This window comes from Pseudophryne corroboree, chromosome 5, assembly GCF_028390025.1.
Source record: "Pseudophryne corroboree isolate aPseCor3 chromosome 5, aPseCor3.hap2, whole genome shotgun sequence".
In the NCBI taxonomy this organism is placed as follows: Eukaryota; Metazoa; Chordata; class Amphibia; order Anura; family Myobatrachidae; genus Pseudophryne; species Pseudophryne corroboree.
The window spans coordinates 528,639,674-528,654,505 of record NC_086448.1 but is presented as its reverse complement, the minus strand read 5'-3'; the positions used below and the strand labels follow the sequence as shown (position 1 = coordinate 528,654,505).

The following is a 14,832-nucleotide window of genomic DNA, read 5'->3' as shown; positions in this document are numbered from 1 at the left end:
GATTTAGATTTGGGTGGATTATATTGTTTCTGTGCTTCCTTATTTTAACACTGCAATTTAGGTTTTAGTTTGAACACACCCACCGAAATCTAACTCTCTCTGCACATGTTACATCTGCCCCAGCTGCAGTGCAACATGGATTTGGCCATTAGTGTGGTTCTTTGGTTTGCTAACAAACCTGAATAAGACCCTTTGGGTGAAATTCTATTGTTTTTTTCCCCAGCCATTAGATGGCGCCCAAATAGAGCTATTCAATTCTAGCTCCATTTGGGCACAATGCTGCCGGCACCTGCATTTCAGCTCGCACCCCCGGGGTTGGCAAGCTAAAATGTGCGTAAAGTGCCCCATTTGGGAGCATAAATGGGACTTTATGCGGATAAACGCAACTGCTATGGGTACGATATGCGCAACAAAAAAGATCAATTGAATATCACCCTGCGATATCCCGCCACTTTAGACGGGAGATCGGGCTTGATATAACAATTGAATTCCGCCCTTTGAATGCAATTAATTTTCCAAGGTTTTCATCAATTTCTGTAATTAACTTACTCTTTTTATATGTTTGTCATTTTGGCCCTTTCAATATTTAGAACTATTTTTTGGTAATATTTTTACAACATTTGCCAAGCAATTAACACATTTTTATGTATGTGTTAACTACTGTATAATGTTACATCTAACCTGCGGTCTAGATCCACTGTAAGCAATACCAAAGCTTTTTAGCTAACCTTGTTTAATATCTAATGGATGATTACATACCTCCTAACATGACCCTCTCCATGAGGGACAAAATGCTCTGTTCCTGGACTTTTTTCTTAATTTGCGATTGGCAGCACCTGTTTTGGACAGGTGAATGGATAAGAAAGGTGTTTTAGCGCAGGTGATTGCAAACATAAATTAAGAGAAAAGTCTAGGAGCAGAGCATTCTGTCCCTCCTGGAGAGGGTCATGTTGGGAGGTATGGATTATAATAAATTGAAATGTTATTCTCCAACCACTAAATGGAATTTTAAAAGTGAACTGAATTTTTTTAATCATACTTTTTACAGTGAAGGGGAATAATAGGTTCCCTTTCTTGTGAAAGTTCAATATTTTTTCTTTTTTTTTTCTTTATCAAATGTAATGAACAATAATTCCCAGACTCCAGGAGAACAGTGACTTAGTTACTATGAAACATTATAAAGTGCTTTTTTGTTTATTCACAGTAAATTTTGGACAAAAGATTTCTCTGACATTCTGGGGATCCCTAGTGCTCTAACGATGTACATTCCTGGATGCTGAATTCTTCAGAAAAAAAAGTAAGTTATTGGAAAGCTGCCTAACTAGTACCCCTTTCAGATCGGAATGCAGGGTCCCACCCGGTAATTGGAAATGGGTCCTTCCTGGGTGGGATCCGGCATTGGACCTTTCACACTGCATCCATGACCCGGCAATATGCCCGGTCGGGTTGCCATAGCGGCGGAGGGAGGAGCCGGCATCGGGGGTGGGCGACCATTCACACTGCACCTGACCCTGTATTCAACGCGGGAATAACCCTGCTTTATTCCTGGGTTGAATTACTGGGTCAGGCGCCCCGGGAATTCGACCAAGGCCCCTTTCACACCGCACACCGACCTGTGTCGACCAGGCAATATACCGGTCGATACCAGGTTATTTGTGCGGTGTGAAAGGGGTAGTGATGTCTTTACCCAACAAGGCAGTTATCTGATTATGGGCTGTTCATAATTTGCAAGTCAGAATGCTGGATGTCACAGTAACAAAAAGTACCAGACGCAGTATGATGCTATCACATACCTCCCAACATAGCGTAATATGAACACGAGATAAGCGTGCACTGCGGAAAAGGAGCGGAGCCTCTTTGTGGAGGGGCATGACCTTGTGGCAAACCCAGTTTCCATCAATGTGCGGGGATCCCCAGGTTCTCCCTTGAGTGTAAAAAGATGCCACTCACATCGCAGGTCATCTATTGTATTCACACACAGAGCAATGGTACAGTGCTCCCACCCAACTTTTACCCCTACATAACACTGGGGCCCGCAAGTCAGGACAGTTGGGAGATATGCTATCAATAAGAGCAGGCTAAATTGAGGCACAAAGTCTTATGGAGACCCTCTGCAAACAGTTGCAGTGCTGACTAAACACACAGTGATCACATAGAGGTCAAGGTCATTGCTGGTTCAGATCAAATTTATTATACAACTCAGAGGTCCGGGCAGCACATGTCTATAAACAAGTAACAAAACCAAGGTCAAGGTCAAATGCAAGCAAGCCAGGTTTGTACACAGTGAAACATATTAACATGGAGATCAACTGTGACAACAGAAAGTACAAAATGCTCAGGCACCAGTTAGCGGCTGAGCAGGTTTAAATAGAGACAGCAGGAAAACATTCAAGAGCACCCAATCAGGAGTATCCCTAAAACTAGCTCCTATTCAGCACACCTATACAGCTGTTCTCACAACAAGGCACATACGGGGCAAAGAGAACAGGAAGACAGCTTTAGAATGTGCAACCTAAAATATAGTTGTTTTATAGTCACAATAGGGATCCCCTACTGTTCTGCAAGTTAGAGGAAGGGAGGGAGGAGTGCTTAAAATAGGGAGATATCCTTTTCATGTTAATAGACAATATATCACAAATACACACACAGTATTACATATGAGTTGATTCTATGAAAATATAAAAATCCTTTTTAATGAACACTCTACTTATATCTAGTTTTTAGTGCACTATTTTAAACTGTGGTACCGCTACAGTTAAATGCAGTTTCCAAATAAGCTTCACTCTGGAGAGAAGTCTGCTCGCAGATATTACATTCCAAGTGGTTTTACTGTGAGCAACTAAAGTAAAACATTTAAGTACAACAAAAGCTACTGTGACAGGTTGAAGCAGTGTGACATGACACAGGCTCAATGTACATTTCTCACAGCCTGTTGCTAGTACTGTACTTTGGCGCACACTACAGTAGCTGCAATTTCAACTCATAAATGTTTGGCTTCCATTGATATGTATATTTTTCTTTCTTACCACATTAGTACAGTATATGGCAGTAGTTCTCAAACTTCCTCATCAGAACCCCAAACAGTACACATTTTCCAGGTCACCGGTACACAAGTGTTCATTACTCATATTCACTGACACATTGTAAAAGATTCACAGGTGTATTTCAATTCATTTATTTCACTTGTGATTCTGGGAGGAGACCTAAAAAACATGAACTATTTGAGGTCCCAATCTCTGCAAATACAGTCCAGGTTTAAGAATATCCATGACTGAGCACAGGTGACTTACACAGTAACTCAGACAATTTGATTTAACTATCTGTACTCAAGCATGGATACCTTTAAAGTCTGTAATGTAATGGTGGAGTTTGGGAAACTCTAGTCTATGGTAACTGTATGACACCATATAGCAGGGTTTCCCAAACTCAGTCCTCAAGGCACCCTAAAAGTCCAGGTTTTAAAACTAATCATGTTTGCGCACACGTGGTATAATCAAATTGACGTAGGTACTAATTAAATCACCTGTGCTTAAGCAGGGACATCCAGGCTTGAGAACTGAGTTTGGGAACCAATGCAAGAAGTGAGGACTAGGAGAATACAGGGTTGAGATAGCTGCTCAGATGCTGAGATAAAAAGTGAACAATGACAGGTATCTGAGCTGTACAACGCTTGGCTTAGAAATGAACTGTGGCAGAATAAGAAGAAATGCATTAAGTATGTAATCACGACACACTTGGTAATATCGTTACATTTCTGTTATGTTTTTAAATTTAAGAATTGCAATTGCGATCTGTTTTCTGTTTTGTTGTCAGTGTGATATTGCCTTCACTGTCCAGCAAACACAAATCACAGAATCACATTAGTGTCAATTGTTCAAATTCTGATGGAGCAGATACAAAAGAAATTCTGCTTGATCACATGCACAAATCTAACAATACTATAATACAGTACATATACCTTACTATAATTATAGTACAGAGTACTCCAGTCCAAAATTATAGGGATTGTGGAGTGTCCACTTTTGTATTACCCCCACTTGATGGGTGTAGTATGGTATGCCGGCGGTCGGGCTCCCAGCGACCAGCATACCGGCGCCGGGAGCCCGACCGCCGGCATACCGACAGTGTGGCGAGCGCAAATGAGCCCCTTGCGGGCTCGCTGCGGGCACGGAGGCGCGCTACGCGTGCCACGCTATTTTATTCTCCCTCCAGGGGGGTCGTGGACCCCCACGAGGGAGAATAGATGTCGGTATGCCGGGTGTCGGGATCCCGGCGCCGGTATACTGTGCGCCGGGATCCCGACAGCCCGCATACTGAAGACCACCCCCACTTGATACATACACATCTATCAGGGATGCAGTCATAGGGTCTAATTCAGAGTTGATCGCAGCAGCAAATTTGTTAGCAGTTGGGAAAAACCATGTGCACTGCAGGGGTGGCAGATATAACGTGCAGAGAGAGTTAGATTTGGGTGGGGTGTGTTAAAAATAAAGCAGCCAGTATTTACCCTGCACAGAAACAAAATAACCCACCCAAATCTAACTCTCTCTGCACGTGTTACATCTGCCCACCTGCAGTGCACATGGTTTTGCCCAACTGCTAACAAATTTGCTGCTGTGATCAACTCTGAATTAACCCCCATAGTGTCATCTGTCATAAAGTCAACAACACAATGTTGACAGTTATGATGATGACACTGTTCATATGGTGCCATCTGCAAAATGTCAACATGTTCACAATGTGTACTTTCTACAGAATGCTGACATTAGGGTTAGACTGCGGGAGGGGAGGGTCAGGATTTGGTACAAGGGGGAGGGTTAGGGTTAGGCTGCAGAAGAGGAGGGTTAGGGCTAGGCACTAGGGGTTAAGGGGGGTACACACGGAGAGATTCATTCTTAAAATCTAAACAATCTGACTAGATTGCTTAGATTTTAAGCACAGATCACTCGTGTGTAGCCCTCTCAGCGATAGCGATGCGCAGCCCCACACATCGCTATCGCTGGTGCTAGATTAACCTGCCGTGCAGGCCAATCTAGCACATTGCTCATTTCACCCGCCGGGTGAAATGAGCGCCCCCCCCCCCCCGTCTCCCCCCCGCACGCTCAGTACACATCGCGCTGTGCTGAGCGGCGGGAGAGATGTGTGCTGAGCGGTTCGCTCAGCACACATCTCTCTCGTGTATAGGGCCCCTTAGGTTCAGAGTGGGGCATTATCCACTGCCAGATCTCACAATCACGTTACTGCTGAACCATTTAGATACTGGTGGAGCTGCTAAAAAACCCCGTCTGTCAGCCAGTTTTACCGGCTGAGTGAACCACTTTCCACAGTCTCTTACTGTGGAAAGTGGTTCACCCCTGTGAACATCGTTGTGCATGGTGAAAATCGCTAAGTGTGTATGCACTGAGCAATTTTCCTGCCAGCGATGTTCACATCATCGCTGTGCATACACACTGGGCAAAAATGTCCAGTGTGTATGCACCTTTAGGGGGTATTTATCAAAGCTTGGAGAGAGATAAAATTGTGAGAGATAAAGTACCAACAAATCAGCAACCGACGATACTTAACCCGAATACCGTCACCCTATAAGGCAGACTGGATAGGCCATGTGGTTCTTATCTGCCATCAAATTCTGTTTCCTTCCAAAATCTAGCTCCTTCCACAATTTAGATACCTGCAACCAAACTGTTATTTTTCACACACAGGGATACATGTACATGTAAAAGTGATACATTTCACGGTACTAGCCAATCAGCTCCTAACTGCCGTGTTACAGGCTGGGTTTGAAAAATGACAGTTAGGAGCTGGTTGGTTGGTACTTTATCACCGTGCAATTAATCACTTTTCAAGGATTAGTACATCTGGCCCACAGCCTGCAAAATGTAAGGCAGAAGTTGATTTGCTAATACTTTATATCTCACAATTTTATCTCTCTCTGAGCTTTACTAAATACACTCCTTTATCTCTTAGATCTTCCAATGACCTACACCATCGTTGGTCTGGTAGCCACTTCTCATTCCCTCTTATAACACTTTTCCGATACTCATATTTGCAATGCCTACTATGCCCAATCAGACTTACTGCCTTCAAAACTTCAAAGGGTCTCTGAAACCCATCTTTTTATTATAGCGTAATTTATGACCTCCTATAGTACCCTCACTAATACTCCGCCACAACTGTCCCAGTCTCCACCAGGCTGGTTTTGCTTTAAAAAAAAAAAAAGTGTTCTCTTTGAATCTTATGGCAAAATCCCCAATAAATCGGTTCCTCTTATTTCAACTGTTCTCCATTCCAGTTAGTATACAAGCTCTTTCATCAGCAGGGAACTCAATAACCTTTATTTTGTTGTCTGCAAACTCATTATCTACCTCTGTTCTGTTTCAAAAAAGTCCTGTTTCCTTTAGAGTCCGGCACCAAGTATGGTGGTGCCTTACAAATCAGCAATAATACTAATATATACATAAGAATAATGTAGGTTTTCTCAAAGTGCTTATTCCACACCATGTGTCTTAGCCTACATTAAACATTTTAGAAAATAATAGTTTAGTTTATTGGGTTTCTTCATTTCAAATACCGGGGGTGCTAGATGTAATGTATGATTTAGGGGCCGATGTATTAATAATGGCAGCACTGCCGTGATTATTAATAGTCCATATCGCAATGTGATCTTTTCATTTTTAATTAAAATAGCCCTGCTATGTACTAAGTGTAATGTGCAGGGACAGTGGTAGCGATAACTGCTGTCCCTACGCTTCCCTGAACTTTTGGAGGAGTATTTCTGAAAGACTCCTTCGGAGAATCTGACATTGTATCAGGTACTGGAGTTGGCCGGAGGCTGCAGATGAGAGATTGGAAGATCACTCTCCCGCCAATGCCTCCAACACATAGGGCGGTATTCAAATGATAGATCACACCCAATCTCCTTTGTAAAGTGATCCCAGTTATCGCGCATATGTCGACCCATAGTAATCAGTTTTAGCCGCGGAAAGGGTTGGGCACCCTCGCTACCCCGGGGGTAGTGAGCTGAAATGATGATACCACACCCATCAGCAGAAACAGAACGGGTGTGGAAGGGGGTGAAAAGAATTGAATACCGCCCATAAAGCAGTTTAAACTATCTGAGGATGGTGAAAACCAACGAGGCCAAACTCCAAAAGGGATCAGATCGTAGTTCTTATTGATAATAACGGGGACTGCGATCTACACCAATAGTTAGCCTGGTGCAGGAGATCTCTGTGAAATCTAGTGCATTAGGCTTTTAGTACATAACTACCTGCCATATATAAAATTATGTCGAAATTGCTGTTTTTCTAAAGGGATTGACCTCCTATCCTCCCTTCGGGTGTGGTATGGAAGGTCGACCACACTTAGGTCGACCAGTATTGGTCGACAGTAACTAGGTCAACAGGGATACTAGATTGACAGGGTTTCTAGGTCAACATCATCAGCGATTATGTGAGAGTGCGTTTCAGCGCTCATTGCCCGGCCATACACACTAGGAGGTTTTGAGCTCAAAGTAGCTCAAATTGCCAAAAGTGAGATACCCTGAGCTCAAAATCTTCTAGTGTGTAAAGAGTTACTGTACAGTGTTTTGGCTTGAAAGATGTATGAAAGGGTGGGTGGCATTGTTAAAGGTTTTGAAGGTCCTGTAAAGGTGAGTAAATATGAACTGGGTTTTGGAGAACACTGGGAGCTGGTGTATGGATTTGGAAGGTGTTACAGCAGATGTAGAGCAGCAAGAGAGGAAGATTAGTTATGGTGCAGATAGAGAGAGATAGATTCATTGATTGTGCTGCACAGTCAAATGTTAACCTTTCACAGGATTCTGGCTAAGAAGATTAACAGCAGATTAACAAGTGATTTCACATATTTCCCCCCATGTTTGTTGAACCATGACACAGACTTTATAGATGTAGCTAAGTGCTGAATATCCCCTCACTACCGAATTCTCTAGATAGAAGTTGGGGCAGCATCACCAGAAACTGAATTGGGTGAATTCTTCAGATTCTGCTAGATGGTGATAGCTAGGTAAGAATAAAAGATATATGCAACAGCTTTCCTCCTCATACAAAGTGTATACATTTACAAATGCACATGATCATACCCATAAACAAAACCTTTAGTATGTCCACTAAACAGCAAGTGCATAAGTGTTAATGGATACTATAGACACAGTTGCACAATGAATGTTACTTTGTTTTCCCTAGCATAGTAACCACAGCAGAACAGCTGCAGCTTCAGTAGATAGTTCTCACATGGTAAGGAATATTACATACCTGCCATTCTGTTCAATGTCACCCAGTAATGTTCATCTGGACTGTAAGTGTCCTTAGACCATTTCAGTAGATCCACAGCTCTCTGGTCATTCAGAACAAACGCTGTAAATTCCCTTGTGAGTGCAACGTATGCTGACCCAAAGTAGATGGTGATATTATGAGGAGGGGGAGGCTTTAATATATTGGTCCTTATCACATTGGAATTGACTATATCCTCACGATGAACATATTTGGTCCGGGGGACGGCATGATCTGGAGGCAACACGCCGGGGGTGATGTTTTTCCCTTTAAAGTTTTTCAAATGCTGCATAATCTCCTTGTTTGTCTTTAATGGAAAATCCTGTCCACAAGTATTGATCACATATTTCCACTGTACCTCTGATTCCAGCAGATCTCTCATGCAGTTCAGATCAGCCTGGAGTCTGGATATTCCAGCATACACCACGGGCTCCATTTTTGAGGCAAGAAAAGCATTAGGGAAACAGTTTATTAAATCATCTACAGCCTGCAAGTAATCAGCGCTCGCCTTCTCATCCACATGGATACAGTATACATTCTGCGGCATGTAGATTGCTCGAAACAACCTCTCAAATGTGTCAAATTCCTTGTGAACTGCCATCATGTAAGCTAGGGGGAAATCATCCTCTTCCTCCGAGAGGGGAGCGGTGATGTAGTGGTTCTGCTTTAAATACTCTTGACAGTTAGATCTGTGAAAGGAACTAGGCAGCGTAGCTTCATAGGCAGCTTTTCTCCCATTTAGATATGCATCACATGCTTCCAGCAGCAGGATTTTCTCTTCCGTAGCGTTATACCTACGGAAAGCTTTCCACTTTATCAAGCTGCTGTTGTAGTATAACAATAATAGCGTTACACTTAGTATAGGAATATGAAACAAACAACGCATCCAAGTATTCATTATTAAATAAATCAAAACATTTACAAATATTATACTTCCATTCAGATGCTTGTTTCGCCTACTGCACAGTCCCAGGCTCCAGAAGAGTGCATGGTGTTTTCTTTGTGCAGATACAGTCCCGTTTGCAGCCTTTCTGGTAATGTGTCTGTGTCATCTCAGTGTTCTGCTGCTGCAGCAGCATCAGGCAGCAGCTTGTGTGATCTCTCCCTTTCTTTTTCATATGAATCGCAGAGTGCTGGTGCTGCTGCTGCTGCATGAGACTGTGACGACCTTCTCTTCACTTTATAATTTGCATATGAGTACAGTGATTGGCTAAGGCTCCAGCAACCACCAGCAGGTCACTGTTTCTACTGTGGTTTCTCGCTTCCTTTCATTTATTTCGCAAGCCAAATTTACTGGCTTATCTTTATTAGGAAATACATTAGTAATAGATTAGCAACAGTTATTATTGTTATTTTTTTAAATATTTATTGTAATATTATCATCCTTTATTTGTAAGCATCACAAAATGTATGCAGGGCGTACAGGTTATATACATAGTAACAGTAAATGGTACAGTAAATGTACAATGACATATAGTTGGACTATACAGGTCAATAAACAAACATGGTGGGATGTGAACAAGGTAATGATTGCATTTTCATTGTTTCTTGACAGGCAAGTGGGGGGAAGTTGTTGGAAGGGAAATTCAGATCAGCACTTAATGTGTGGAATTCAATTGTTTGTGCCAGCAAATGTCAGTGCCGAGCGCCTGACAGAGCAATTCAATTGTTGTTACAGGTGGATGCGAACAGCTGCCTGCACTGGCATTTCTGCTCGCAGCCCCCATGCTGGCGAGAAGAAATGCATGAAAAATTGACCGCTTGAGCGCCCAAACAGCACTTTATATATTGCGGCCAGCACTTCAGTTGTGATCTGCGCAATAAAAAAAACAATTGAATAGCACCCCCAGATCTCTCATCACCTTAGATTGGAGACCGTGGGGTAAATTTACTAAGATTCGTGTTTTCCCGTTTGAGGTCAAAGTTCAATCACGAATGACATCGAAAGTGTAAATATGCAACTTTTTGAATTGATTACGACTAATTTACTAAGCTGCCGTATTCTGCATTTTCGGGTTTTCCGATGTCGATGTCATTCGTTTTTTTTTGGCAGTGTTTTACGTGAGTGACTTGTAAAACACTGCCGACTTTAATACAATGAATCTCGTCCGGATCTGAGAGATCCGTGCTGGGCTTCATTGTGCACTTTGTTTAACAAAAAAATAAAGTTTAAATGTAAAAAAAATATTGCGTGGGGTCCCCCCTTCCTAAGGCAAACCAGCCTCGGGCTCTTTGAGCCGATCCTGGTTGCAGAAATATGGGAAAAAAATGGACAGGGGTTCCCCCATATTTAAGCAACCAGCATCGGGCTCTGCGCCTGGTCCTGGTTCCAAAAATACGGGGGACAAAAAGAGTAGGGGTCCCCCGTATTTTTGAAACCAGCACCGGGCTCCACTAGCTGGACAGATAATGCCACAGCCGGGGGTCACATTTATACAGTGCCTTGCGGCCGTGGCATCAAATATCCAACTAGTCACCCCTGGCCGGGGTACCCTGGGGGAGTGGGGACCCCTTCAATCAAGGGGTCCCCCCCCCCAGCCACCCAAGGGCCAGGGGTGAAGCCCGAGGCTGTCCCCCCCATCCAATAGGCAGCGGATGGGGGGCTGATAGCCTTTGTGAAAAGTGATTGATATTGTTTTTAGTAGCAGTACTACAAGGCCCAGCAAGCCTCCCCCGCAAGCTGGTACTTGGAGAACCACAAGAAAAAGAACCACGGAAAAACGGGCCCGCTGGTACCTGTAGTACTACTACTAAAAAAATACCCCAATAAAGACAACACACACACACCTTGAAAGTATAACTTTAATACATCCATCCACACCTCCATATACACATACTTACCTTATGTTCCCACGCAGGTCGGTCCTCTTCTCCAGTAGAATCCATGGTGTACCTGTAGAAAAAATTATACTCACATAATCCAGTGTTTTCGGCTCCTCTGTAAATCCTTTTGTAATCCACGTACTTGAAAAATTAAAAAAACGGATACCCGACCACGAACTGAAAGGGGACCCATGTTTTCACATGGGCCCCCTTTCCCCGAATGCCAGAAACCCACTCTGACTGATGTCTAAGTGGGTTTCTTCAGCCAATCAGGGAGCGCCACGTTGTGGCACCCTCCTGATCGGCTGTGTGCTCCTGTACTGTCTGACAGGCGGCACACGGCAGTGTTACAATGTAGCGCCTATGCGCTCCATTGTAACCAATGGTGGGAACTTTCAGGTCAGCGGTTGACCGAAAGTGACCTCACCGCTGACCTGAAAGTTCCCACCATTGGTTACAATGGAGCGCATAGGCGCTACATTGTAACACTGCCGTGTGCCGCCTGTCAGACAGTACAGGAGCACACAGCCGATCAGGAGGGTGCCACAACGTGGCGCTCCCTGATTGGCTGAAGAAACCCACATAGACATCAGTCAGAGTGGGTTTCTGGCATTCGGGGAAAGGGGGCCCATGTGAAAACATGGGTCCCCTTTCAGTTCGTGGTCGGGTATCCGTTTTTTTAATTTTTCAAGTACGTGGATTACAAAAGGATTTACCGAGGAGCCGAAAACACTGGATTATGTGAGTATAATTTTTTCTACAGGTACACCATGGATTCTACTGGAGAAGAGGACCGACCTGCGTGGGAACATAAGGTAAGTATGTGTATATGGAGGTGTGGATGGATGTATTAAAGTTATACTTTCAAGGTGTGTGTGTGTTGTCTTTATTGGGGTATTTTTTTAGTAGTAGTACTACAGGTACCAGCGGGCCCGTTTTTCCGCCGCATGCTGGTACTTGTGGTTCTCCAAGTACCAGCTTGCGGGGGAGGCTTGCTGGGCCTTGTAGTACTGCTACTAAAAACAATATCAATCACTTTTCACAAAGGCTATCAGCCCCCCATCCGCAGCCTATTGGATGGGGGGGACAGCCTCGGGCTTCACCCCTGGCCCTTGGGTGGCTGGGGGGGGGGACCCCCTGATTGAAGGGGTCCCCACTCCCCCAGGGTACCCCGGCCAGGGGTGACTAGTTGGATATTTGATGCCACGGCCGCAAGGCACTGTATAAAAGTGACCCCCGGCTGTGGCATTATCCGTCCAGCTAGTGGAGCCCGGTGCTGGTTTCATAAATACGGGGGACCCCTACTCTTTTTGTCCCCCGTATTTTTGGAACCAGGACCAGGCGCAGAGCCCGATGCTGGTTGCTTAAATATGGGGGAACCCCTGTCCATTTTTTTCCCATATTTCTGCAGCCAGGATCGGCTCAAAGAGCCCGAGGCTGGTTTGCCTTAGGAAGGGGGGACCCCACGCAATTTTTTTTCTGAAAATGTATAACATTTCCCCCCCGTTCCCACTGAAAAACATGCACGGATCTCATGGATCCGTGCATGCCTATACAAACACGGGATAAAAAAGCATGTCTGTTTTTTTTTAGCACTTTTTCACGATTTGTATTTTATCACGGCAGTGTTTGGCTATTGTCGGCAGTGTTTGTGTTTTGCACTTTTTAGTAAATTCCCGATTTCTAGCAAATTGCAGGCGTATTTGACCGATGGTGTATTGATTCGTGATTTTTTCCTAGGACTTCCAAAATATTACGAATTCCCTCATCACTGCCGTGATTTTTGCTTAGTAAATTACCGAGATGACACTTTGATGAAAAAACGGCATCTCGGTCAAAATCGGGACCTTAGTAAATATACCCCCATGTGCGCATAAACTATTGAATTGCCCCAATGAATCTGGTTCCTGTCAAAGGGCAAGCACACAGGCAGACCAGGGGGCATATTTTTAAGGTTTTAGCCCAGATAACTATAATTTCTAATCGCCTCTATTTGCAGGGGCGAATTACACAGTAGAGCTGCTTATACATGTTACACCACACAGTAGAGCTCCTTATACACGTTACACCATGATAGACCCCTTATAAATGTTATGCCATGATAGAGCCCCTTATACACATTACAGCACAGAAGAGTCATTATGGAAGTAGCTGTATTTAACTATTTACTTGTTATTAAAATAAATAAAAAAAGCTATGTATGCCCTGACTGACCTGACCTCACAACCCGCCAATGCCTCAATAAAATAATGCCCCAAATGTGACCACCCCCCACAGACCTGAACAATCCCCCCAAACTATCAATAAAAATAATGCACCAAAACTATCTCCCTGACTTAATATTCCCCCAATGCCTCAATTAAAATAATTCCCTAAAACTGCCATCCCAAACCTGATAATCCCACTATGCCTCAATGAAATGTCCCAGAATTGCCTGAGGAGCAGATTGAGGTGCTGCAGCAGCAGCTGGGACAGAGAGAGGTGATGCAGCATCAATGTAGAGAGAAGTGCTGCAGCTGCTGGGGCAGAAAGAGGTGCTGCAGCAACTAGGGCAGAGAACGGTGCTGCAGCATCTGAAGTAAAGACATGTGCTGCAGCTTCCAGGAAAGAGAGATGCTGCAAAAGCTGGGGCAGAGAGAGATTATGCAGCAACTGGGGCAGAGAAAGGTGCTGCAACAGCTGGGCTAGACAGAGAGAGGTGCTGCAGCAGCTGGGCTAGACAGAGAGAGGTGCTGCAGCAGCAGCGGAGGCAGAGAGTGGTGCTGCAGGACAGAAGTAACCCTGCTGCACAGCTTAAAGCACACAGTGAGCCATATAAAGACGACAGGCAGGGCACCAGCATATGCCAGCTTTCAGTATCTCCTGCTGTTACCTCTGGCCTGCCATGTTCACTTCCTAGTCTCAGAGTCCGAGTCAATGTATCCTCCTCCTGCTCTGAGGCTGGGCACAGCTAGAGGCAGCAACACATCCTCTTACTTTGCTGGCGCCTGGAGCTCGCACTCCACCGGAGCCACCCTCGCTACACCCCTGATCATGTCACTGCCCCCTTCATGTTGGGGCCCCACATCTGCCAAAAAAGCATCAACTTTACCCCCCACCCACTATTTACTGACCATTGCCCCCCCCCCCTCACCAGTTATAAAATAAAAGTTGTAATGTTGTCTCATCAGCAGAGCAGATTTTTCATGCAAGTGAGCATGCTGTGCCATCCCCCCAGCACTCTAGGCACGTGCCTCATGTGCCTAGTGGTAAATCCACCACTGTCTATTCACAGCAGTAAGAAATTAATGTGTCACCTGGAAGTATCAAGAAACACGTCAGGCACAGGGGCTGTGATAGGAGCCAGTTCCTGCGATGTGTAAAGAAAATGAATCGCTGATGCAGGTTCCCTGGCCAGTTACTGGGCATGCACGGTCATCAGACTCCTGTCATACATCCAGGGGGTGCTTACATTTTGCAGGTGAGCTAACAATAAAATAAGCACTGTGATCAGATTAATAATTTATTCAGCATACAATATAAACATTAATTCACATGACCAGTGTAAAAAACATTTACTAAAATATCTGTCTCAATACAGAAATAAAATGTAAGAAATACATATACAGTATATTACAGATGGAACCTCACCTAATGTTCTGCTCCAGCATAAATCATGGAAGTCTCTTATCTCCCGGCTGCTGGGACTTAATAATAGAACTATAACACAGCCTGCAGA

General features: G+C 44.2%; 1 protein-coding gene across 1 annotated transcript in view; it reads right to left on the bottom strand.

Annotated features, from left to right (window-relative positions):
- Positions 1-9,449, bottom strand: part of LOC134927972 (N-acetyllactosaminide beta-1,6-N-acetylglucosaminyl-transferase-like) — a 158,132-nt gene extending 148,683 nt beyond the window's left edge. The window contains exon 1 of the mRNA XM_063923136.1: positions 8,274-9,449. Within this exon, the coding sequence (XP_063779206.1) occupies positions 8,274-9,189 (916 nt within the window). The 5' untranslated portion in view covers positions 9,190-9,449. The remainder of the gene's footprint in view (positions 1-8,273) is intronic.
- Positions 9,450-14,832: the final 5,383 nt, after the last annotated feature.